Below are 26,736 nucleotides of genomic sequence, written 5' to 3'. Positions count from 1 at the left end.
TCTACATAACATATGGAAGGAGATCATGTCATAATTACATAACTAGTCAACACGGCTCTCGCAAGAAAACTTCCAAAGCCACCTAAAGAGATGGTGCCGTGTCCAAAAACAATAATTCTTTTCTGCTACATGCTTAACTTCATAAGATTCGGCCACTTTTACAAGCACAATGTTGCAACAGGCAGAGTTCGCAGTAGCCTGTGCTGCCCAGTCAACAGCTTTAACTGTCTGAGCTGCTGAATCATTTGTCAACACTGGCATACACTGAGTTGCCAAAGATTAACAGAATTAAGCCTAGGGCTCATGATGAACTGGAATGTCCACTCCTGACTGTCGGGCACGTGCAGCAAACGAGCGTGATGCGGTTAGGCATTCTAAAATGCCAGCACACTCTGCTGGAGATACTGTGCAGTTCTCTGTGTCATCTACATCTGCCTTGCCTTTAGGATGAACTGTATGAGGGGAGTGCAAACTTCCAGGTGTCTGGCAGGCACGCATTGTCTTACAGTGCTCCGCTTCGTCTTCTCGGATGTTCACAAAGACATCGTACAGGTTCTCTGTTAAAGGTTGCCCAGCACTCTCATGTCACAAATGTGCTGTCCAGAGAGACATCAACATTGATCCTACTAGGATTTACCACAGAATAGCATCATCTTCACATTATAATTACAAGCTTACCAACTTTGGGCCTGCGAGACTCAGGAGGCCGGTTTGTTTGAAATTCATCTGTCAGAACACAAGGAAAATAAAATGAAAACTGAACACCAAATAGATCTTTTAGACCTTGTGAAATACTTCAGGCATACCAAACATATACAGGTCACCCTCTGTGTAGTATTTGATGGCAACCTCTGGTGCAGGTAGCTTCTTCAAGGCCTCTGCAAATGACAGTAGTCAAAAATGTTAGAAACTCTTCATTGGACAGATACATATTGACTTGTAATTCATGACCCTTACCCCCATGCTGCATGATAAATTTATCATATGTAGAATAAGCATGCCTTTCAACACATTCAGAGAAGTGATCTGCAGGATACAAAAAAGCAACTTCATCTCAAAACATAACGTAAGAGGGGCAGGCCAAACTAAATACGTAAACAGAGTCATCAGAACCTACAAAAAGATTTGCCTGATCAAACTCTAATAGACACCCCCCCCCCCCCCCCCCTCAACAGCTTCTAAAGCACCAGAATTCACAGATGACCACATCTATCTGGCAGCTCCGAAGCACCAATAACCACAGTTATCGGATAGTTTGGCGGGGCCAGAATTCACCAATAAACACAGCTGTGTGCTAGTTCTGTACATGACACGACTTGTAAACCTCATAATATGAAATCCATCATGCTGGTCATAAATTGACGGTAAGTGTCCATATGACTTGTGCAATAGCAAGGTTACACCTTCTCAACCTTCCATGAATCGTGATACATCTCCATTGACTAGATGCTGGGTGCTACAAGAAATGGCATCTCCAGGGGCGTGAGAAGAAGTAACCTTTGGGAGACAGCCCACAGAAACACTCTATCGAGAGGCATCGAGCAAACATCCTCTATTTGTTGACGGTTGCTGCCACGATCTCATTCTTACATGTCTCATATGAAGACACCATTCTTTTTTTTCTCTTTTTCTAAAGGTCTGATTCTTTCTTCTTCTTCTTCATTTTGTTTTTTTTTTTGGGTGGGGGGGTGATGAAGAAAACTGCTAGGGTTTGCACTGAGGAAACACTAGTGTACGACCACGACAAAAACACAAAGAGACAGACACAGACATTGACACTGAGGGCAAAACTCAGACCCTAAACACAAAACTCAAAACTCAAACACAAACAAAAGAAGAGAGAGAGAGAACACAACTCTGAAGTGAATGAATGCTGTAAATGAATGTAAGAGTATACAGTGTGCTCAAGGGCAGAGAGATGTCGGAATGTGACATCCACCGGAGATGGATCCCAAGTCTGTAACCACTAGTTGGAGTGTGATCAGAGAGGAAATTGCAAAAGGCTGACACCAGGGGCTGCCAGAGACATAGGCAACAGCGGCAAAGATGATGCCAAGCGGCTCCAGAAGGATGCAAACGCGGGCTGTAGGATGTCCCCTAATGTTGGAGATGCTGGCGATGGCAGCTGGAGGCCAAACACAGCCTAGGAGATGGCGCCAAACAGTGGGCAACAGCTGGAAGAAGGCACCAAGGCACTGCGAGGCTGGAGGGAGAGGTGGCAGCAATCGCAAAGGCTGGACAGCCACGTGGAGGTAGACTGATGGCTGAAATCTGCACTAGAGAGAGTGAAACCTGCAAAGACGAAATGATGTTGAATGGGGGCAGCTTGTCTATTTATAGATGTAGAAGGGTGCCCCAAAATTAGGGTTTTTGGGAGACCACTGAAACTCTCTCGGACCCCTCCCCTTTTTAGGGTTTTCATTAATTAAGTGTGTTTTGGGGCTATTCAAGAATGCTAATCAGCTAAAAAGTGTGTTTTAGCTCAACACCCCCTCTCAAGCCCAAAACTGAGCTGAAAGGTTAGGCCAACCACTATGATGTTTACTTACCCCAAGGCGTCCCATCCCAAAGCAACCAGGGCATTGAACAAAGAGTGCACGTCGGCTGCCCAGTGGCCTACCAAGTCTACAGAGGCGATGGTTATCTTACCAAGAGAATCCAAGTAGTCACCCCAAAGAGAACACGGCATCGGACAAAGGGTGCATCTCGGCTGCCTAGTGGCCTACCAAGCCCTACAAAGGCGGATGGAACCACATTGAACTTTTTTTTTTTAATAAGAGAGTTAAATTATATGAGATGCAGCCAATTGAATTACAGTGACCCAAGAACACAAGTAGAGAGGGTACATCCAACACATCACAAAACAGTACAAGCATACCCATCCACTCAAGGATGTCGATGACGAGAAAAAACAGGTGATGAGGTATCCATGTGATGAAGGAGGATGATGGTGTGGTGACAATAGCCGCCAGTGGAAACAGTTTAGGATCTGCTCAAGTGGTGCTCTGCACAATGAGATGCAAAGTATACTACATGCTAAAGAATGCTCATGCAACAGGTGCCACTTGGACAGTGTCCCTCGTAGGGAAATTGTTCACTTGCCCAAGTGCCCTAGTACAAGGATGATGAAATCATACAATGCAAAGGGAAAGGTACAACAAGGGGGCCAATGTTGAAGACAAAGTGCTGGCATCTGTAGAATACCAAGAAGGGTAGGAACCCCCTCTCAACTTGGATGTAGATCCCGAAGAAGAAAGAGGAGTCTGATGTCGGTCTTTTTATGATGCCGAGAATCATGAGGAATGAAAGAAGATGAAGTGGATGAAGTAGATGAAGCACCCCGCTGAAAGAGCAGGTAGAAGTCACCGCCATGATAGCATCGAGAGAGATGCTATACGATTTGCCTTGAGAAGGAAAACCGCCATGCTGGAAAAAGAGCAAGTACTCCTAGGATGATGAAACCGTGAAAGAAACGGTGCACATCCCCACGTCTCTAGCCCAAGTAGGACCAAAGCAATCTACAAGTTAGCCCTACACTGAAAGACAAAACCCTGCAAAAGAGATAAGAATCTGCAAACACAGAGGTCAATGGTGAGATGCTCCAAAGCAAAAAGAAAATCTAACTCAAAATAAATGCAATGAATGTGTATGTGTGTGAGTAAATGCAACGGAAGACAAAAGAATGGAAAAGCTAAGGACAATGAATCCTATGGGCCGACTCTAAGAGTGCGAAAAATGAATGCTAGACTGACCTAGGGTATCTGAAAGGACCTAGAGACATGCTAGTCTAAGAAGGTGGCCACCATCACATACGTCCAATAGCAGGGCTCTGCCAAGGAAATGCCTGACGAGATGGAGAGAAAGGTGGGATGGATGCATGAACTGCAACGGGGTCGGAACCTACGAACCAATCAGCCAGTCCCTCAGGGGTAGTGAAAGAGATGGGCTGCTAAGGCTATACTCGAGCTACATGTCCAGCAACAACAATGGATGCTGAAGGAGCAGATGAAGCACGAGGAGAAGGCGTAGCCCCACTAGACTGTGCAGTCGCAACGGTCTGCTGAGGCTTTTTAGGTGGAAAACCTTGGGCCTTGGAGCGATACTCCTCGTCCACATGGCTTGCTCTCTGGTAGTGTGTGCAAAACCGGTTTTCCTTAGGGAGTTGATGCCTAATAGGTCTAGATTCTTTGGTTCCATCTCAGGAAGAGGAGTCACCCTTTGATTGGTTTGCCTTCGCATCTTGCAAGTTCTTGCCATTGTTGGTTTTCCCTCCTAAAGAACAGGCAACCAGTTCCTCTGCTCAGAATAAGGATGTGATGAGGATTTCTTGTGGACTTGATCATGCGGCCTCGCATAACGCAAGAACTGGCACTCAAACTCGTAGAAGGCTGGCAATCTAGGTTGTGAGATGATGTATTGAATGAAATTGAAGTACTTTTCGCGCAACTTATTCAAGAAGAATGTAACCCAATCGTCATCTGACTTTGGAGAGCCAGTAGTAGTGAGCTCGGCGAGTAACCGCCTATATTCAGTCAACTTGACTTTCAGATCATCCCCTTCCTTAATAGAGAGCTCATGAAGCTCAAAGTCGAGATTGATGCGCCGAGTACGATCTCGAGCCACATAGCGATCGAGAAGGTGACTCCAATGCTCTGACGCGAGTGGAAGGTGCTGCAACTGAGAGTGGAACTCGAAAAGCAATCCCTTCATCAGCTCAACATTGGTTGTGACATTGTGGACTCTCCATTGACGTATGTAGTCAGGGTGAGCTAGTTAAGGATCCAGCATAGACTCTAGATCAATGACGAGGTCCCAAAGACCCTAAGACTCAAGTACTTGTTGCATGAAATTCGACCAAGTGGTGAAATTTGACCCGTTAGAACGTGTCTTATCTGTGAAGGCATTCTTGGCCGTTGCAATAGGAATGGTAGTGCTCGGAGATGGATAGTGTGAAAAAGTGTAGTGTAGGTAGGATGGGGGAGTGGAGTACACTTGGAAATGGGTCCCAAGGTGCCCACCAGGCATACGGGTAGTATGCAAGGTGGATCCATAGGTAGGGATGGGCTGACTAGGCATGGGCATGGTAGCCACATGAGTAACCCAAGGAGATAGGATGGGAATACGGGGAGCAAAAGATGGGAATTCCTGCGTAGGTGTAACCCAAGGAGAGTGTGAGGACGCACCATAAGCTGAGGATGAAAACCCCTGTGTTTGAGTGGACATGTGAGATGTAAAATTGGGGATAGTGAGGGGGATACCCATCATAGTCGACCCAAGAGCTATGGGTGTGCTCATTTGCTGAAAAGTAAGAGGCATTGTGTTAAAGGGTGGCATTCCCCCTAATGAATTACCATGGAACAAAGAGATAGAGAATGGGGTAGAGAAGGAGAAAATACTAGGAGCGGAGATAGAAAATCCAACCCCTAGGGTGTGTGATGCAGATGTGGAGTGTAATCCAAGGTTTTGGAAAGATGATGAGAGGCGATCAAGGTGTGATATAAAAGAGGGTGGGATGGGAGGGAAGTGAGAAGTGTGTGTTACATACTCAAATGAAACAGAAGCTATAGATGTCATCTGCTTCGTAGGTCCCCCTCTATTAAAGTTCACATACGCAAAGTCATCTGGATCCTCTACCTCAAAAGAAGAAACGGGTGAGGGTTTTGATTCATGCAACTCAAAAGGATTGTATAAACTTGACATTGGACCTAGCTGAGATGATAAAGATGGATCACCAAACGTTCCGAATACCGTATGTCCTCCATGATCGGAGAGGTGGCCAACCTCACCAACCGGTCCAAATGTGGTAGCAAAGCTTGTAGGAGAGGTGTAAACATCACCGTACTTGTTGTGATAGTACTCCTCAAAGTCCTCTATCATGTTAGTGAAAACTAAAATAGGAGTAGAAAAAAAAGGTGAAGGTGAAAGTGGAGTGTCATCCTCCTCACCGAGTCCATAACGCCGTCTCAGGGTCTCCAGTGATGGAGAAGCCTGATAGGACATCATAAGAACTGGAGAAGAAGGTGTCTGGGACATTGTGATTTGGTTACAAGTCGTATTGTGTGCCTCACACAAAGACTAGCTCTCCATGATATCCGCAAGATACTCTTTACAAGAGCACCGGCTCTGATACCATGTGAAGAAAACTACTAGGGTTTGCACTGAGGAAACACAAAGCGTACGACCACGACAAAAACACAAAGAGACAGACATAGACACAGAGAGCAAAACTCAAAACTCAAACACAAACAGAAGAAGAGTGAGAGAACACAACTCTGAAGTGAATGAATGATGTAAATGAAAGTAAGAGTGTACAGTGTGCTCAAGGGCAAAGCAATGTCGGAGTGTGACGTCCATCGGAGACACATCCCAAGTCAGTAACCACCAATCGAAGTGTAACAAGAGAGAAAACTGCAAAAGGCTGACACCAGAGACTGCCAGAGATAGAGGCAACAACTTGCAGAGGGGAGAAATGATGCCAGGCTGCTCCAGAAGGATGCAAACACAAGTTGTAGGATGTCGCCTGATGTTGGAGATGCTGGCGATAGCAGCTGGAGGCCAAACGCAGCTTGGGAGATGATGCTAGACAATGGGCGACAACTGGAAGAAGGCACCAGGGCACTCCGAGATTGGAGGGAGAGGTGGCAGCAATCGCGAAGGCTCGACAGGCACATGGAGGTAGACTGATGGCTGAAATCTACACGAGAGAGTGTGAAACCTACACAAATGGAATGATGCTGAATGGGGGCAGCCTATCTATTTATAGATGTAGAAGGGTGCCCCAAAAATTAGGGTTTTTGGAACCACTGAAACTCTCTCGAACCCCTTCCCTTTTTAGGGTTTTCATTAATTAAGTGTGTTTTGGGGTTGTTTAAGAATGCTAGTCAGCTAAAAAGTGTGTTTTAGCTCAACAGAGGGGGAGGGTACGGACCTTCACGGGACTTCAAGTCATAACCTGTCATGAGGCACAAAAAGGCACAGTGGAATGGCACACAAGATATATCAATAAGGAATCTTTGTACTCATGATATCGAAAGATACAACATTGAGGCACAGCTCAAGACTACAACCTCGTGACACCGCACATGTGAGGGTTTACCACTGAGTATAAGGAATCACACGTAGAGTGGAAACCAAGCTGAGCTTAGAGTCACTACTACTCCCTATATAGGCGTTTCTGACTCCAACCCCATGGTATAGCTACAAAGCCCATACACTTACACTCACCCTCGCTTAATGAATTGCCGTCCTCAGCAATATAAGGGTGGTTTCTTGTCTCATTCCGGGGTCTTAACACAGCTTATGCTATCAAGCTGGTCAATGTCTGCCAGTCTAGGACTTGACTCATTAGCGGGTCTTAACGCAGCCTTTTCTATCAAGTTGGTCAGTGTCTGCCGCACTATGACTTGGGGATCAGCTTATTCTATCTAGCTAGCCAGCGTCTACCCATCTAGACTTAGTTCTTTTATTCTTTTGCATTCCAGTCCACCTTCGACTCAATTACATTTGAGGAGTGGAGGCTTCATAGTCCTAACTTGATGTGGCTTGGCACTTATGGCTTTGCATGCCAAGCTTTGTAGGCGCTATCCCAAGTTGTCGCGCTATTGGAGGCAAGGCGTGATACCGCAATTATAGCCATGTTGTGCCACGTCTTAAGGGAGGTAGCCCATTGAGTTGCTCCTTGCGCCGGTCCTCCCTTTCTTTGTGCCGTCGCCTTGGGCCTTGGGGACCTAAGTCTCTTGGTTCGTTTGCCAAGATACTTTGCCCTCATCGCCAAGTCAAGAACTTGGGCTATTTTCCTTGGCCTCCTTGCCGGATCTTTCTTGCTTGCTTTGAACTTAGACAAACCAGTTGGTTCAACTCGCCTTCTCGTATGAAAGCTGTAGTTTTGGTGCATGCCACATCTTTGGCTCTTCTTAGCCTCATTTGGAGTTGAGGTTCTTGGAGGTGAATGGACTAAATCGTAACACTTATACCGGATTTTGGTTTGCGGAAGTAGCTTTGATCCAAGTTGGCTAGGATGGGATGTGGCCTTGGATCAAAAGCTCGGTTTGCTTCGTCCTTAGCCACAAGTAGAGTTTGGGGGGTTTTGGAGGCATCTTCATTCTCATCTCTCATCCTGGTTCTAGCGCCCTGCCTCCGTTTCTTGGCGTTTGGTTTCGCCTTCTTCTTCATCTCATTCTCATTCTTCTCATTCTCTTATCTTTCCTTCTTTTCGGCCTACTTCCCCTAGGTCTATCTTTTCTTGCTCTCCTTGTTCTAGCCTATCTTCTTCCTTTGGCTTCCTAGCTCTCTATACTTGTTCTTCCAACTTGGTTCCTTCGCCTCTCTCTACTTGCTCAATCTTTTTCCTAACTTCCTTCTTCTTGTTTTCTTCTATTTGAGTCCTCCTATCTTGCTTTAGCTTTTCTTTCTCTTCTAGCTTCTTCCTAGCTAACTCTACTTGCTCTTCTATCTCTTTTCTTCTATTTTCTTGTCTCATCTTTTCCTTGATCTTCTCTATGGCTCCATCTAATAAATCTTTTTTTTTCCTTTTTCCTATCATCTTCTTCTATCTCATCCCATATTTGCATGATTCTCTCCTTCAACTCTTTTCCTAGACTCTCATCATTGAACTGTGAGGGTTTGGTTGGTTGTTGGGATTAGAGTTGTCAAGCTCGAGGTGTTCCAAGATCTAGGCTGAGCTCCTCCTCACCCTTCGCTTCTTCTTTAGGTAGTTGGGGTAGAGGTGTTCCAAGATTTGGGCTGAGCTCATCCCCTCCCTCTTTTCTTCTTTCTTCTCTTCTAACTCCTCTCTTCTTTTTTTTCCTTCACCTATATCATCCAAAGTAGAAGTGTTGGCTCCATGTAGTGGATGCCCTGCCCCAGGTGCTTTCGCCCTTCCATTCTCATCTTCTAACTCTATCTCTTCATCTACTTCTTCACCTCCTTCTTCATCAAAGGCATCTCGTGCCTCATAAGAGGGTGCCAACCTGGCCTCACCCTCAATCTCAATGGGTGGAGATGTTCCAAGATCAAGATTGAGCTCATCCTCCCCCTTCTCTTCTTCTAACGCTGGTTCATCTTTCAACTGGGCCACAACCTGTGGATAAAGTGGTTCATCCTTCTAACATGTCCACCTTGCTTTATCTTCTTTCCTGTATCCTAACTCCATCATAATATTTTCTACCTTTGAACTCACATCCACTTTCCATCCTTCTCCCTTCACATAATGTTCAATCATTTCTTCCTTTTTTGGAACTTCTTTGGATCGGCATTCTCCGGGATAGGGATAGTTGGTGTTGAGGTATTCTCCTTCAGGGTGGTAGTCAATGGGAACATCTTCAGGGCAGTAGTATCCATCTCCTTCAGGAGGGAATTCGTTGTCGAGGTATTGGTCTTCAAGGTAGCCTTCTTGGTAGTAATCTTCCGAATAGTAGTCGCGGTAGTAGCCATTGGCTCCTTGTTGGAACAAGGTATTCCAAGATCTGGGTTGAGCTCATCCTCTCCCTAGTCTTCATCTTCATCTGACCATATTTATTATTCTTCTTTCACATGTTCCTCCTTTTCTTGGCTCCTTGGTCCTTTGGTTGGCTTCACTCCATTCTTTAGCTCTTGGACTCTTTTAGCCTGCATCTGCTTCAAGTATGGTTCGGCCCTCTCTTTGGCTCCTTCAAATCCAGAGGCAGTCTCCCAGTCCCACCTCAGAATAATCTTCTCTTAAAACTTCCTGTCGAGGTCTTGGGCCATCCTCACTTGCCACAACCATGATCCTCCACGTCTTCATCCAGCTTTTCGGCCTTCTCTTCGAGATTGCACAGCACATCTGTTCCTTGTTGGGTCTTTCTTAGCACTTTGATGGTCTTCTTCGTTTGCTCTCTTTCTTCTTGTATGCGATTTTGAGTCAGTGACATGGCTCATCTTCCTCTCAAAGAAAGTCTCCTCCCACAGCCTCAACTCTCTCCAAGACATTTATAAATGGTATGCCACACGTCCCTATCATGTTACAACTCCCTCTCAACTTTGTTGGCACATCGAGTTCTCTTTCAATTTTCAGCAGGTAACACGCCCAAGGGGCGACAAGTCGTGTCGTGTCGCATCATGTCACATCATGTTGTGACAGGGTCATCGCGCCACATTGCGCGACGTGTTATGATAGGATCTCCTCCACATCCATGAGCATACTCCCCTCTCGAGCTAGTATGCTCCACGCTAGAGTTGCTTTAATACCAAGTGTTACAAACCTTCACGGGACTTCAAGTGATAACGTGTCATGAGGCATAAAAAGGCACAGCAAAATGGCACACAAGATATATCAATAAGGAATCTTTGTATTCATGATATCGAAAGATACAACATTAAGGCACATCTCAAGACTACACCCTCATGACGCCGCACATGGAAGGGTTCACCACTGAGTATAGGGAATCACACGTAGAGTGGAAACCGAGCTGAGCTCAGAGTCACTACTACTCTCTATATAGGTATTTTTGGCTCCAACGCCATGGTATAGCTACAAAGCCCATACCCTTACACAGGGGGAGGGGGGAAAGAGAGATCCAAATTTGGGCATTGGGAAAGAATGAGATGTCTCTACCCTCTCTTTTACATGCTGTGGAATTGTGGGTATATGGAGACTTCTCCCATCTTTTTGACCCAGAGCATTTTCATCATGTGATCACCATAATTGGACTCAATATGAAACCAGCCTTCCTTCCGTGGATGGGTGGTAAATCCTTGATTACAACTTAATTACAGCAACACAAAATAAATGCAAATCTGAAAATACAAATTTAGCTATTGATCTTGGACAATACACACCCGATTAGGCCCAAAATTGGCACCCCTTTCGGTATTTCTTTAGCTTTATTGAAAAATAAGTTGATTTACAATGGGATTCTCCCGATCCCCTTCGCAATCCAAACTCCCCTTGCTGTCCAAAGTGACCAGCAAGTCTTCAATATGATTTGCCCCTTGATTCAAGCACTTAATTGGTCTTCACCCACTTCATAGACAATGGAAATGCCCCAAATTTAATGGCTGGCTAGTCCTCCACCTGAATTTAGCTGAAATTCACCTTCAACCCTGAAAAATCCAAGTCTTGGAGCTTCCAATTTTTGGCACGCTTTCCGAGGCTGTTGATAAATCCTAATTTCTGCTGTAAATTAGGGTTTATAGTAGAGAAATTTGCAATTTCTCAACCTCCAAGGGTCCAAAAGCTGAGATCTTCAAAGAAAGGCTATGAAATGGCTGGGAGAAGAGAGAGAAAGCTATAGAGAGAGGAAATTCAGAGTTTTGTCAAGAAGAATGACTGAAAATCAGTCAAATGCAGCTGCTGCCCTACCACAACAGCATTAAATGATGTCCCCTCTACAACTGAGACATCCAAATCAGCTGTCATCTTGTACTCAAATGCAATTGCCCAACTGTGGAGGGTCCAAATCTGCAATCACCTCCTCAGAACTCACTCGTGGCTGGCTGCAATGGCTGAAAATAGGCTCGCCATGGCTGCTCACAGCTCTCCCACATTTGCTACAAGAAGAACGATCTCGTTTTTCCTCTTCTTCAACCTTTTACCAGCTTGTATGGGTAAGTTTTCCAAGTGGCAGCCTTCCCAAATGGATTTTCCAACATTATCCATCATTAAATATTAATTTTCAGTCTTTAATTTATTGAAATTTTATCTAATAATTATTTCGGTGCCCAAAAAAATAATCTGACTAGCCAATAATTAAATTCGCTAGGCATCTTCCACTCCCAAGTCTCTTTGTGCCATCTTTGACCATTAGGTCAGTGTTAGATACCATTAAACGCCACATCTCTAGTGTCACCAACTGACACTTATGGCCAAATGAATCGCCTAGGCCAACAATTGGCACCAGATACCACCAAGTACCTATGCAACATAACTTATAGCAACTTTTGCCTTTGACATCCCGTGATTTCTCAAGTCCCATGCTCATAAATTTACTCTAATCCCAGTTGCACCTCACATGTGCAACATTTACTTAATCATGTGATTAAAATTTAATCCACATGTTAAGTGAGGTTTCAAAAATAAATATCCTCATGACACAATACCCTAGGCAAGCCGAACCCACCCATATTGGTGCAGGTTGGTGGTGGTATGGCTTGTGTCTTGTCATGTGTGCAGGATGGATTGGGGTGTTACATCAAGCTCACCTCCATGGCATGGAGCCAAACAAGGTCACTAAGACCAGCAAGCATATTGGACCACGCTCATACCTCAAGGGCTAATGTATTATGTCTCATACCATCAGCCCACATCATGTCAAACTAGCTCACCAGATCAACAAGCGTATCAAGCCAGGCACATATCACGAGGGCTGATGTTCTATACAATCAGCCCACACCATCCAGACGTTGGATGCAGCTACAAAGGATTAGAGTCCTAGAATGGTCACAACACTAACACATCATATGTGAGCCCACAAGTTCTTTTAAATGACTCAACCAACCTAGACTTAGGGTGTTCAAACTACAAGATCCCTTATCTGCACTAGCTATCAGGACACATTCATGCCTAACGAACCTACTAGACAATTGTCACTGACCAATGCCCATTTGAGACAACCAAACCATAACAAACCGAATGGCACGTTCTTCAAAAGTGTCAGATATGGTTACAACATTAGGTCAACAAATAAAAAAGGGACCGACAGCAAGCGTCTGCCAAAAACACATTCTTCTGCACCATTCGTGGTTCTAACCTTAGATAAGGCTGTGTGGGTATCTAATCTACAGTCAAAAACCTAGCCCATCTTTCCTTCTTTCTGAGAGTGGAAAAAGGAAAATGTGCTGCTTTCTGACAATCAGTTCTATGACTAGTGAGAGAAAACAAGTGCATTTTGATAGACTAGGATTACTAGTGGGACATATGCCAATATGTAGAGGTCATAAAAGAATATAAATGATCATTCATGAAACAATCGCGCTCATAAAGGAAAGGCCACCGCCATATCGCCGCTCTTATTAAAAAAATGTGTTCAATATGGTCGAGTGTGAGGGCTTTCCATCCGGCTGCAGTACAATTGCCACAAACACTCATGTGCCTTACGATGGAAGTGACCCCACTATTCCAAGTAATCACTGGATGCTTCTCAGCATGGACCACATTGTAGGCCTCCAGAATCAAGCATGAGCTCACAAGGTGGGGCACCCTGCACCACACTTCACCTATAAAGATATATTTGGGAACTATGCAACTTAGTGTACATACTTGGGTGTCTTCTGTGGTGGTCCAGCTTTCTTCATGAGATCAGCTCCTGCTCAGGTGAGATTGACACCTAGACATACAAGATCTGGAAAGGGTATGCTCATACGTGTGGTTCCAGGAGCCAAAGACCAAGCTATGGGTCTTTGATACTATAGTCACACCAACTCTTTTATATGGAGTACAGGTATGGCAACCTCAACTTGATCTCCATTGAGAGATTTTTGGTGACATTGATAACCAAGACAACATACAGCAGCGGGTAGATCCCACTTATGATCATATGAGCAGAGTTTGGTGCAGCACCTACAGTAGTGGACACGTTCATTACATTTCTAAATAGCCTATGGGATCTCCCACGGCACAGGTTTGCCAAACTAGCCCTAGCCCTAGAGAGAGTGATGGATCATGTTGGTGTGGATATTGATCTACATGGCTTCAGACTCATGACTTCTCTATGGCCCCACTCCCCTTTCCAGAAGTCTCTAGATCCCCATAGTTGAAACTTCAGCCCACAGATCAGTAGGGTCATTATGCTGCACCTCACCAAACTTGATTTTCAGAGGGTATGGCTCACCCCCACAGCAGCTAGGGACGAAGATGGCTTTCTACAGGGACAGACTAGAGGATGGCTTCGTGATATGGCCGAGATATATGGTTTGATGAAAGCCATTGAACCAATATGCACCTCTTCTCACCAATTGAAGACTGGGAGTTGGGACACAGAGATATAGCCTGTGGAGATTGCCAGCAAAGCAGCATTCATGCTTATTATGCCATATGGAGCTTGAGATATAGGAGCACTACATATGTGTACAACGAGATCAAGAGGAGATATCTCTCTCTTTGGGAGTTTATTTCTTCTTTCCAACATAAAGGACTAAAAAGACCAGAGATGTTTGGACCTTTCTGTACATAACATTTGCAGAAATAGACATTCATTTTTCAGGAGCACAAATCAACCCTACAAGACCAGTGCAGAGCAAATTAATAGACTGCACCAAAGGGACACCCCAACTCATCGCAGGTCCAGAGACAGTTTGGATGACAACTGTGAGAGCGCTCACAATGAAGGGACCACACAATTTCAGGCTAGACAACGCAGGCTTTGGGGCTCCACCCAACAATCCAGGCTACATAGGAGGATCTAAGGCATCATTTCCAAACATTGTCAGAGTCTCCCAGAAATTTACACTTTGGAGGAGATTGATTACATGTTGGGAAGACTTATGAGGAGTTCAGTTGAAGGCTATTACCACACACCCAATCTTTCATCTCCACCCTTGTATGTTTCATCGCAATTCTTTGGTACTTTTTCTTTCATATTTTTCAGCACTATACAGACAGTTGTATTTCCCAGTTATATCATGTAATTTTGATCTCATGTGTCAATTTGGCTTTAAGAGATGATAACATTACCTCCCTCCCTCACAAATTAGTTTTCAAGTTCTTCCCAATAATATGACCTTGAAAATGAGTCAACCTGCTCACCATGCATCTCTACATAAGCAAATTCTTCTGAACGCTAAAAAACACTTGAAGGCAAGATAAATGTACTAACATGCCATTCGGGGGCTGATAAGATACATGATGGCTGTGACAAAAAAATAAGCCACTGCAATATGTTGAGCCAGGAATCGATCAAACCATCTCTCATCCCCTCCTAAAGCCTGCAAGTCTTTTCAAGCAGAGAACTTCGATCAAAACATGGTAACGTAACTGCTTACAAATGAAGGTTATAACATCGACTATCACTTCCTAAAGCCAGAAAATCTTTCCAACTGTAGGTTTTCAATCAAAACACAGTAAGCTTAGTTTTTTAATGAAACATGAATGTTATAACTGACAATCTTCAAGAAGATTCAGACCAGAGACAACTTGATCAGACCTCCATAACAAGTAAATGATGAAGCTCATTCCAGCTTTCTGCAAAATGAACTTTGAGGTAATCTGCACGGCGCCACCAGCCAAAACTCTCATACAAATGCAGGACTGATACGAATGCTGGGGGAAAAGTGAACAGAGACCTCATCAATTTAAACAGCAGTGCAGTCAGAAGGGTCATACAGGATAGGTCAAAACCAATCCCTATGCTCATTTGTTTGACAAGATTGTGGCAGGAATAAACAATAGTCTCAAATGACGCTTTCATACCAAAGTATGGGACTCGTGCAATGGTCTCCAGCACATAAAACCTTGCATAATGTCTGTCTGCATAAAGAGCATCCAGTAACACAATCACTGAGTCCTGCAAAAAGAAAAGCTTAAGAATATTAATATTCGTCCTCTCTCTCTCTCTCTCTCTCTCTCTCTCTCTCTCTCTCTTTTTTTTTGGGGTGGGGGGGGGGGTTGGTTGCGCACGCACTACAATAGAAGCAACAAGCTTCCCAAATATTTAAAATTTCTTTGAAAATGTAAGGATGGTACATTCTGGAAGACATCCAAATGATCGGATAAGAAAGTGCACAACAAATGATGCAACATTGCAAAAACAGTCTTCTATGAGTAGTACCATAGCTGCAATGACTGTGACATGGTAAGGTAAGATGTCACCTCACCCAAAACGAGGCCTAGAACATCATTCACACATCTTCAAAGAAACAATTCTTCCTTAGGGGAGAGCCTAATTTTCCATGTGGACATTATCTGTACCACTTTAATGGCCTTGTTATTGTCAAAACAACAAATTGCGGAAGCAGAACACAAGATCAAAGTCCATAAAGATGAGACACGAAAAACATGAAAGGCCACTGCATTCTTGGTAGACCCAGCAACCAAACCTGATACAATGCCTCCAATGCCAAGGCAAGAGACCTGCCCCATGCCTGGAAGAGAGATTACTCCCCAAGGAGAATAGAAGTCGACCCACCAAAGGAGAATAACTCGGAAGACACTCAAACCAGTAAAGCTTTGGCTATAACATCATACTCATGAGGAAGCTTAAAGAAAACCAAGGAAAGCTGCTGATCAGTCAAGGCGGGGGGAAGAGTAATCATTGGATGGGAATAATCTTGATGTGCATGAGGAAGGACTGCACAGTCTCACCAGACTTGTAGCTGAGGGAGTACAGCTGGCATTGAAGATAAATAGCTCCCATAGAAGATTGTTGCTCATATACACCATGTAGCTTGTCCCAGATCTTCATAGCCCTCTCATAAGTGAGAAATGTCAGGCCCCAATAAACAGACCAAAGCTGAAAATTGCCCTTGTGTTTTGTTGTTCTGCATCCAAATGCACTCCACATAAAGATCATCTTGTGCTTGAAGATAACTTTGTGTAGGCCTTTGCACCAAGAGAGGGCTTTGTCTCCTCACCATTGACCACCTTCTAGAAATCATTGGTGTTGAGCCATTAATACTAGGGTTTGCATTAATCATAAATACAATGCATTAACCCTAATGGTCTCTCCTTTAAACAGCCCCAGACTGCATTTATTGCTCATTACCAACAACAAATGGCTTTACTTTTGAACAATAGAACAAATGCACCAAAATTAATCTATAAATAGAGTTAGTTTTTTGTACATCCTTCATCCCCATTCATTACACACAGCCTTCAGCCATCATCCCTCTGCCTTCACACTAATGCCCCCACCCCATCCGGAGCTGCTGCTGGTCCATCGCAGCCTGCTGCCATCAGCCTGTCACAACCTGTTACAAATCGTGTTTTGGAGGCTTATTATCACTCAAAGATGGTAGACAGGCTGCCCTTGCTGCATACCCAGCATTTCAGCCTCGTGACCTGCAGAGGAGCTGATTAGACCTGCCAGTGACCTGATTTGGAGCATTCCTAGCCTGTATTATGCTGCCTAAATAGTCAGTCAGCTTCTAGCGTGCTACAAACATCATCAGGATCATCATTATACCTGCATTTTATGCTGCCATCTTCATCCAAAATCAGAGTCATTATGGATCATTGCTGGTACGTTTCAGGACCCATCTCGAATATGACACACTCCAGTAGCATTCTCAGACACCTCTGCCCCAATCTACATGTTGTGAAACACTTTGTATTTTCTCTGCATCTGCCATGTCATTTCTTTACATGGTATCATGGCAAAGGTGCTCTAAGAGCTAAAGATCCTTATTCTCCATGAAAAGCAAACCTTCCAGAGTATGCAAGAACACCTTTTGAGATGTCTTCCAAATCTTCACCAAAGCAATCTCCCTCAAAGCCTATGACATCAGCTCCAAGGGATTGGTATTCTCTATCGACTCGTAGGATGGAAAGGATAGAGTTTTCTCCAAAGGAAAGTCTACTAACATGCACAATGTATCTTCTCACTCGAGAAATACACTTCTGTTCTAAGGTAAAGCTTAGAGAAAGATCAACACGGATTGAGCCCTTATCATCATGATCCAACATGAAGGGAGATGCACATCAATCATAGGTCTATGTAGGTGCAGAACTAAAAACCCAACTCAAAGAGGAGTTGGAGGTGACACATCAACTTGGAAGCTATGTGCTATCTAATGTCATCTTCTCCATCAAATACACTGCAAGGTATGTATGATACAATTTTTGCAAGTCCTGCCACTGGTCCTTCTGAAGCACATGTAATGGGTTTAAGCAAACATGAAGATCCAAACCCATATTAGGATGTGAACACAAGAAGAGGTGACTATAGAAGCAAAAGGTCAAGTACTACATCTATCATCTATTTCACATGCTCATTCCAATTCTTTTTTGCTTTCGGTGCTTCATCATCACACCATCAAAATCACCACAGTGGGACAAATGTACTGAAATCCTCTATACATAGAGTCAACTGTTTGTGCATCCTCCATCGCTCGTTCATTACCCTCAATGCTCAGCCATCAGCCTTCTACCCTCACACTACTGCCCACCCCATTAGGGGCTGCTGCTGGTCTATTTCAGCCTGCTGCCCATCTAGAGGGCATCGCCACTGATGAAGGAGACTGCTGTCCACCTTCCACCCAGCCTAGGATGACCTACTCCAATTTGAGCGGTGGAAGTTGATCAGCTGGTAGACATGCCACCCTTGCTCACACTCACCATTCCAAACTTGCTGGCAATCTAATCTGGAGCATTCCCAGCCTGCATTTTGCTGTCTACACAGTCACCCAGCTACTAACATCATCAAGAATCACCCCAAAGCTACATTTTTCTGTACAACAGGCTGGCCTATTGTCGTTTTGCCACCCAACTGCCACACCTGCTGCAGACATCATCACGGTCATCATCAGACCTATTTTTTCTATTGAAATCTTCATCCAAGACTGTCAAAGTCACTGATGGACTGTTGCTGCTGCATTTCAAGGTCCATCTCAAGTATGACACACTCCAACACCATGGGATCCAACTCAAGTACGACACACTCCAACACACCATTCTCAGAAACCTCTGCCCCAGTTTTTTTAGACATAGAGCCCTGATTGTATCATTCATTTTCATTCAGCATTTTATATAGGTAGTTATTAGTATTCTATGTGTTGTCATACACTTTGCATTTTCTACCATTCATTTTGATTTCCCGTGAGCATAGTTATGTCCCCTTAGCTGAGATTCTAGATGAAAACAAGGAGGAAACATAAGTAAATAGGAAATGAAAAGGGATCAGAAGGGAACGGGGTTACCTCAGGGGAAGATCCACTCCCCAAGACTAAAAAGGTGGCTATACAAAAGCACAATTCCAGATCCATAGGAACAACTGTTATAAGCACAGCTGAAAACTCATGTGAGATGGGCTTATTAAACAAGGTCTAATGAAGGCAAAGGCTTCTGGAAAGGAAGGATTGGCACATGTTATTGGAAATGGGGAGAAACTCAATAATGAATGTGAAGAAAACATTGTGTCACTGCCATAGTAAAGCCACCAGGTGGCAAAAGCAGAAGTCAACAGGAGTGGCAGCAGGTCAAAGCACACATGAGCGCACATCAGTAAGTAAAAACAGCCAGCAAATGAAAGAAACCCCCATGGAGGAGAAAATGAGGAAAGTAAAAACTCCGGCAACCCACCGATAGCAATGAAAACCTCCAAAACTGCAGGCAATGATGTCATGCCACTTGCCATGTCTGCCATCAGCACAAACATCACTAACGCAAGTGTCAAAAGCAAAAGCAGCACAAAAACCATGAGCTACCAGGACAGAAGAGCAGCAACTAGTGTGCAAGCACTCAACCTAAAAACCTATGTTAGCAGACAAACTTCAAACCTCAACACTCTGAAAAGTCTAATGCAATGTCAGGCACACAACCTAAGCATTTGATACCATGTCTGAATGACAAAACATGGAAGCAGGACATGAGATCGAAGAGCACAGAGATGAGACACAAAACACATGAAAGCATAGAAGACAAATGAGAGCAACAAAACTGAATTTAGTGTGCAACCAAAGCAAGTACAACAACCATCACCATCACAAGGAGGAAAAAAGGCAAGCCATCCTGTCTCCATATCCAAGAGAAAGGATCCCTCACCCAAGGATAGCCACAATGGAATGCAGAAAGTACAAGTGATCCTGCAAAGGGTAAACATCACAAATATTTAGGCACAACCCAAGTATGAATACTTAGGAGAAGAATGCAAGTGGCCCAAAAGAGTAACCGCATGGTCCCCTTAAGATGGACACATGTGAGGTGCAATAATGACCTCTAACAGTTACTTCCCAAAGTTTGTTAGCATGCTGGTGAATGCAATGATAAGGAAACAAGAATCTTGTATGCTTTAGCAGCAGAAAGTTGAATGTGGAAAAGAACAGAATCCTTGATGCATGATTAACCGATTTCCAATCAGCCAACCTATTATTGTCATTCTTCCAGGATTGTGTCAATCTTTGCTGAATCAGATCTCTTAATAAATGCAGAACAGGTCAGATATACGTTTCTAACCAATATCTTCTGTTATCCTGAGGGAAAAAAGTAATTACCCGCTCTGATCAATAGCATCAGCAACATATTGGATCGTATTGAATCCCCTTTGACAAAAGTATGCCTTTCTAGGCCAGTTGATAGCAAAGGGTTTAGCAAACACACAGCTCCTGCATGCTCTGAAGTTGTAAACTACTGCCCATAGTTGGAAGTCTTCACAACTAGTGCAGATATGGTAGTAGCTTTTTTTTTTAAATCTAAAGGAGTCTTAAAGCAAAGGGACAGGTAAAATTCTTGCCTCAAAATGACCGAATATCACCTCACAATGAAGCATTCGCCAATGACCAAGGCAAGAATCTCCAACACCCCCCCCCCCCCCCCCCCGCCTGCCCAAAATCACACACAATTTTTACGACGAGTCACTAAAAACTGTTATCTGTTATAAGACATTGATAGATGTCTCCAAGTGAGATGCAAGTGTGAACATCTCAACTTAGTGAAAAATCTCTCTCACCCAACAAATGAAAGGGTATATAAGGCCGAATATCTGCACTCAATGACTACCAAGGCTGTTCCTTGAGCTCGAATTGCAAGCACCATCTTCTCTTCACACCAGTTCAAACCAAACAGTGCAGAATCCCTAAATTTCTAGAAAACAGAAGTGAGCACAGCCTGGACTTACTGTTATTAACACATTGAACTTTTGTTCTGCCCTGACAATCCATTTCTCCAAGCCACGAGCTGATACCCGAGTGCCATCTGTTCCTGCTTCATTCTCGTCAACGTCTCCAGCTAAAACTGATCTAATCAGTCCCTTTGTTCTGGCAAATGCAATCAAAAACAGAAAAAAGACAGGTCTAAGTTGAATAGAACATTATGCAGAGGCGCAAACTGCACGCGAACAGAATTTTCTTAAAAGAGAGAAGGCAGGTCTCCGATGCTATAGAGAAACAGAAAGTAACGCAAAAGCACTGGCTGCATAAATGATTGATGGAACAGGATTTATTCGTCACCAGCATACCTGCAAGAAGTGGACTGGCGAGGACGACGGCGAAGGGGGGGTAAGCGCACACGAGCGGGGAAGGCACAGAGCTGGTGATCAAATTTGTGAGCGGGAGGACAAAATGTGCGGCCTTGTGCGGTGGCCATAACCCGCTGGGCGACTGGAGAAGCGGATTGTCGCAGAAGATGATGATGATAATGATGGTGATGATGGTGAGCCATTGCTGCAGCTGCTGTGAGAATGCGCTACCAACCGAAGGGAAAGAATGAACGAACGAATGAATGAAGATTGGGGGAGCAGAAGGCGGAGCAAAATGATATTCCTGCCGATATTTACGCCCTGGTGCGCTAACATGCGTTTTTGTCACCTTTCGTTTGTCTTTTCTTTTCTTTTGTTATCGTGATAATACGTCATGTATTGAAAGGTAACTAATAAAAATTTACATCGTAAGTGATGCATCTTGTGACGTCCACAAACCAATAATGGTAATGGTAATGCCAATTGGGGTCATGGCATGGTGGTTTGGGCATGGGTTGAGTTTAAAAGGTGTGCAAGATCAAATCATGTGCCCGGCATCCCTAAAGGCATATTTAAAATAGCTATTCACTTCCAATAACTGTAAGTAACAAAAACCTACAACATCATATGTGATACCTCCTACGATATCAAAAAAGCAATCACATCAAGCTCCACTTGCTAAGTGTTGTAAAAGCGACTTTGTGGAATCCAAATGTCTTTGAGGATTCTCGGGTTAAATACCAAATAGTGGGAGAGGGCTCCAATGGGCAACAACGAGAGATGTGGCAACATGGCATTCAATACCTTAATTAAAAGGGCCATTAATTATCGATTAATACTTGCTGACATCAAGTACTAACACGTAGTGGCTAGCCTTGCATGCAAACTTCTACATGGGGCTTGGCTCTAAGAAAACCAAACAAGCTTACCCAAGAAGATGTGAATATGGTGGGCAAGAACATAGGAGAAAATGATGAAACACTTCTTAGAGGAGTGGTGACAACCTCACACATGAGAAAAGCAAAAGTGCCAATTGATTAATACTTGCTGACATCAAGTACTAACATGATGTGACCAGCCTTGCATGCAAACTTCTACATGGGGTTTGGCTCTAAAAAAACTAAGCAAGCTTACCCAAGAAGATGTGACTATGGAGGGCAATAACATATGAGAAAATGATGAATCACTTCTAAGAGGAGTGGTGACAACCTCACACATGAGAAAAGCAAAAGTGCATGGTGCAAGTTCGTGATCTACAAAGCCATTAGTGGATTATATCCAAGTGAACGATGCTTCACTCAATTCACAAGAAGGCTACGAGCTCAAGATTGAGGTCAATCCTCAACTAGTATTGGAGATCCTCACATCAACCATTCACAATAAAACATGGATGGCAAAAAAAGGGCTCTTTCGAACATGTTGTACTCAACTTTGACAATATATATAACAATGTGTTCATATTTGATACAAAGGTAGTCCTTGTGTTTTTTTACAAAATTGCCTTCCAAGGCTATGGAGATAGCCACCTAACTCAATACCATACTCAAAACAATGGCATGTTGGATGAGACCTTTCATGATAGAAAGAGTTTTTTTTAAGGTGGTCTTTGACAACAACGAAGCCATGTAGAAGGTTCTTGCCCAGCACGTTACTCTTGGGGACTCAAACTTGTGTACATCATGACATGGTAATGAATGGAGACAATGAAGGGGGCAACCTCCAAAAAGGATGTGCCATGTAGGGAGATTTTGGACCTACTTGCTCACATGTGGAACCTACTACCTTGTATTGAGAAGGAGTTGTGCAAATCACTTTATAGTTCTCCCTTGGCCAGCCCCTTCAAGAACTAGCTTTGTCTTCTAGGGGACATAAAAGGAAATAAGCTAGAGTATATTGCCATTGATATCCCTTATATGGCAGAACTCGGGCTCAAGCTAGTTTGGAGTAAATTTGCAAGGACCTACTTCAACTACAATATGTAGGGATACTACTTTAGTGAGTGTCCAAAAGTAGCAAAGGAGGAAGATCAAGTTAAACCTAATCAACAAAGCCTCTTGGGTGGAGGTGGTCAAATCCAATCTACAAGTTGCAAGAAAGAGTATTGAGAAAACCCTAATGTCAACAAGAATGAAGGATGGTAGATCTTCAGAAGTCAAAGAGGAAGAAGCTCCAATCAAAAGTAAAAACTAGTGATACATGAGAGCACATTATCAAAATCGTTGAAAGTTAAAAACTTTTGGAACAAGATAGTCAAGTAGAGTAAATGCCTTTACACAACTCAATTAAGTCCCACTCAAGCATATGGGTATGGAATACCCAAGCATGGATGCTAAAATTCAAACGGTATCAAGAACAAAAGGCATAGGGTAGTATGATGCCAAAAACATGGATGGTTGTCTAGCGCAGATCAATGTGAGTAGATTGGAAAAGTAAGAGGGAATTATGCTTGATACCTAGTTCAATGAACAAGTTATCTTGGAGAAAAGTAACAAGGGCTTTGAAAGATTGCAAAACTATGACCAACAAAAAAGAAATGACTCATGATCAAATCAAGATTGTGACCTATAATGCCAAAGGCCTTAATGGTAATGTTAAGAGGATTTATTTTTGGAAATGGATCCTCAAATCTAACTTGGATATAGTGTTGCTACAGGAGCATGATGTGGTTACATCATATAGGCGATGAGAATCAAGGTGTGAAAACAGGCATAGCTACGGGAGATCATTTAAATGGCAACTCTAGCTATGTTGAAAGTGTCGTATAAACAATGCATAAAGCACCAAATAAACCAATTTAACAAATCTTAAATGAACTTTTCCAATATGTGAAATCCAATGACAAGAATCATCAACTCTCTCTCCATAACTTAAACTTTGTAAATCTTGCATATCTTCAAACTATTCAACACGGCTAGTCATATGATTAGATGCACCAAAATAAATATACCATATATCATCACATGCCATCTTTCTTGTAACAACATTCATTATATGCTTCATGGTAAAAAAGCACTCGCTTTTTTGCTCAATGTGTCTTAAAGATGATGTATAATTTCCTTGCTACAGCTTTCCACTATGAGTTTCATCCTTCATATCAAAACAATGGATTGCACTATGACATATTCTTCCACAATAATGGCAAACGATACCTAAACTGCTAGAAATTTTACTTTATCATCCACCTCTTCCTCTTGAACTACCACAACCTCTCGAAATATGCATATCACCAAACTAGTGATTTGACATATTTTGTAGGTTACCACCAACACGACCCATAGCATGACCTCTTGAAGAGAATCTGCCATGTTCCCTTTTTAAACTTGAGTGAAATGCTTAGACCTCTTCACCACTTTATTCAAATGATTCACCCTACATGTTGATCTCTTCAGTTCATGAGAGATACCAACTCATCAAAATATAAAAACACCTTTTGTGCATACACAGAATTAACAAAAGATTTTCATGCTTTCTCATTATTAAGGCCCCCCAAAGTAGATGAAATCAAATCATCATCACCATGCAATATCCTAACAATGCCCATGATAGGCATCCCTTAAGCAATACTTTTGAAAAACTTTAAAAGCATAAATAGCTTATTTCAGAGCTTCTCTCTCTCTCTCTCTCTCTCTCTCTCTCTCTCTCTCTCTCTCTCTCTCTCTCTCTCTCTCTCTCTCAAACAAAAACACACACACACACACATTTGCTGACCAATACTCTCATGTTTGTGTACACAAAAGTTAGTTGCAGCTCTATCAAATCATGAAGGCAAAGATAGGTGATTATGGTATGCACACCTACTCATTTGTTCATGTGAATTAACAAAAGGTGTTGACAATTAGGATTCACTCAAAATTACATGGATACATGAGATGCATGCAATTAAAATTCACCCAAAATTGCATGTGTGCACGTGTCTTTGTAATGTCAAAATATGCATGTCCACTATCTCCTCTGTGTCTATCTCTCCATGTAACTCTTGCATAAAGTTAAATTAAACCATTTAACTGAGGAGAAGCAAGACAAGTAAAACAACTTATAATAATAATTACAATTGTTCATAGCACACTTACAAAAATGTCCCAAGGAGGTAAGTTGAGTTTTAGCATTATATATCTGTAATATGTGACCACACACATCTCCTTAAATGTAGACAAACAACCATAATCTTTCAATTGTCATTTAAAACTTTTTGTATACTTAGTGATCATTATGAATAAAGATACATATGCATGTAGCTAATTATAACCTAATAAATTGTATAGTCAACACTTATAAAAGTGGCTTGAAATCCTAATGTTCACATCCTTCCAAGATGTGAAGTGTGGCCAGTTCTAGTCTATTTGTCATTGTGTTCTCTATAGATTTAGAGGACCATTACGTTCATCATGTTATTTGTATATAGTAAATTGTCAACTAATATTTCAATTAATATTCCAAAAGTGTTTATTGTATTTTTTGTTTTGGCCACCAAATCTCCATTCACATTTCTCTTTTAAAATGTTTCCATGAATTTTATTCATGCACTTTGATAATTGATTTTTAGGATGAAATGCAAATTTTTACATTTTAATTAATGCATTATACTAGTAAGCAATAAAAAATAGTGAATATAAAAGAGAGAATACAAGCAATATTCTCATGGAGGTCACCTAAAAAAATATAAGTGTACCATGTGCAATCAAAAGAATGATTATTTTATTTAGTAAGATTTACAATATTATATTTATAGAAGGGACTTTTAAATTTCAATTTGGAAAAAATCTGTAAGTTTCTTAAAGGACAAGGGGTCATTTGATTACCTTACGATAATATGTAAGGAAATGGTATTTTCTAATATACTTTGAATGCACAGGATATAAACGGTTTACATATAGTGACCCCCCCCCCCCCCCCCCCAGGGAAGATTTAAGATATATTTTTGTTAAAATTATTAATAAGTAAGAAATGCAAGAAGGAATGTAAATATACATATGCAAGTAATGTACATGCATATGTATTTGCAAAAAAAAAAGCCCAAGATGTTGATAATGCTTTTGCAAATCTTTTAAATTTGGTGCTTGTATTCTATAATTTCCTTTAGGATGGATGTACTTTCTTGCTCGTTAATTTTCCTTTTTCGATTTATTTATCAATCGAAATGTATGTATGTATGTTAATCATTATCATTGGGATCTTCATCTCTTTATTATGTTTGTTTTTTAATTAAAATGTCATGTTGTATTTTCTCACCATACAATTTGTGACTCATCACCACCTCCACTACCACCCATACATGCTCCTCTAACTGGACAAGGAGGAGAATCCTCTTCTTCCACAACATCTCAAGAATACAAATGACATACAATCATACCACAATGAGAGACTTACATGTTGGTGTGCATATTATTGAGTATGCATACTCACATAAAGCAATATGGTACATGTCCCAAGTTGGCTCTACCTTGCAAAAGATCAATCTATGGTAAGTCTTCCTTGTTTTGAACTATGTATGCATCATAGACTCAATTTAAATTTTTTACCAAGATATAATATTGGTAGCAAACTTTACAATTGCAAACTCATTTTGGTAGCCAATTATTTTGCATCAATGTCTAGGTCCATTTCATGGAGCATCCTATTCCATGTCATTTACTAATGGATAGTGATGTCGAGCACATCGAGGCTGTCCTATCCT

At 42.4% G+C, this 26,736-nt stretch overlaps 1 protein-coding gene across 2 annotated transcripts; it reads right to left on the bottom strand.

Annotated features, from left to right (window-relative positions):
• Positions 1-11: 11 nt before the first annotated feature.
• LOC148037762 (ubiquinol oxidase 4, chloroplastic/chromoplastic-like) lies at positions 12-21,377 on the bottom strand. 2 transcript variants are annotated; one of them, XM_087676731.1, is made up of 9 exons: positions 21,063-21,377; positions 20,724-20,862; positions 15,365-15,458; positions 15,099-15,214; positions 14,772-14,880; positions 958-1,026; positions 807-878; positions 679-726; positions 12-557 (listed from the first exon to the last, which is right to left on the bottom strand). In XM_087676731.1, exons 1-9 carry the CDS (start codon positions 21,263-21,265, stop codon positions 295-297), a joined length of 1,113 nt encoding a protein of 370 aa, XP_087532857.1. In that variant the 5' UTR covers positions 21,266-21,377; the 3' UTR covers positions 12-294. The 2 variants fall into 2 exon arrangements, with proteins under 2 accessions (XP_087532857.1, XP_087532858.1); XM_087676732.1 differs by having other exon boundaries at positions 15,099-15,160; positions 21,063-21,376.
• Between the last annotated feature and the right edge of the window lie 5,359 nt (positions 21,378-26,736).

This window comes from Lygodium microphyllum, chromosome 4, assembly GCF_053477565.2.
Source record: "Lygodium microphyllum isolate KBCC chromosome 4, Lygodium_microphyllum_v1.1.10, whole genome shotgun sequence".
Classification (NCBI taxonomy): domain Eukaryota; kingdom Viridiplantae; phylum Streptophyta; class Polypodiopsida; order Schizaeales; family Lygodiaceae; genus Lygodium; species Lygodium microphyllum.
The sequence above is the reverse complement of the archived record's forward strand: the minus strand, read 5'-3'. Positions and strand labels throughout refer to the sequence as shown.

Excerpts from the sequence above, each read along its gene's own strand:
- LOC148037762 (XM_087676731.1), bottom strand. The coding sequence starts at position 21,265 with ATGGCTCACCATCATCACCATCATTATCATCATCATCTTCTGCGACAA. Across the intron at positions 14,881-15,098 it reads ATCATTTACTTGTTATGGAG|GCTTTAGGAGGGGATGAGAG; the intron begins GTCTGATCAAGT and ends AAAGACTTGCAG. Across the intron at positions 879-957 it reads ATTTATCATGCAGCATGGGG|AGGCCTTGAAGAAGCTACCT; the intron begins GTAAGGGTCATG and ends TGTCATTTGCAG.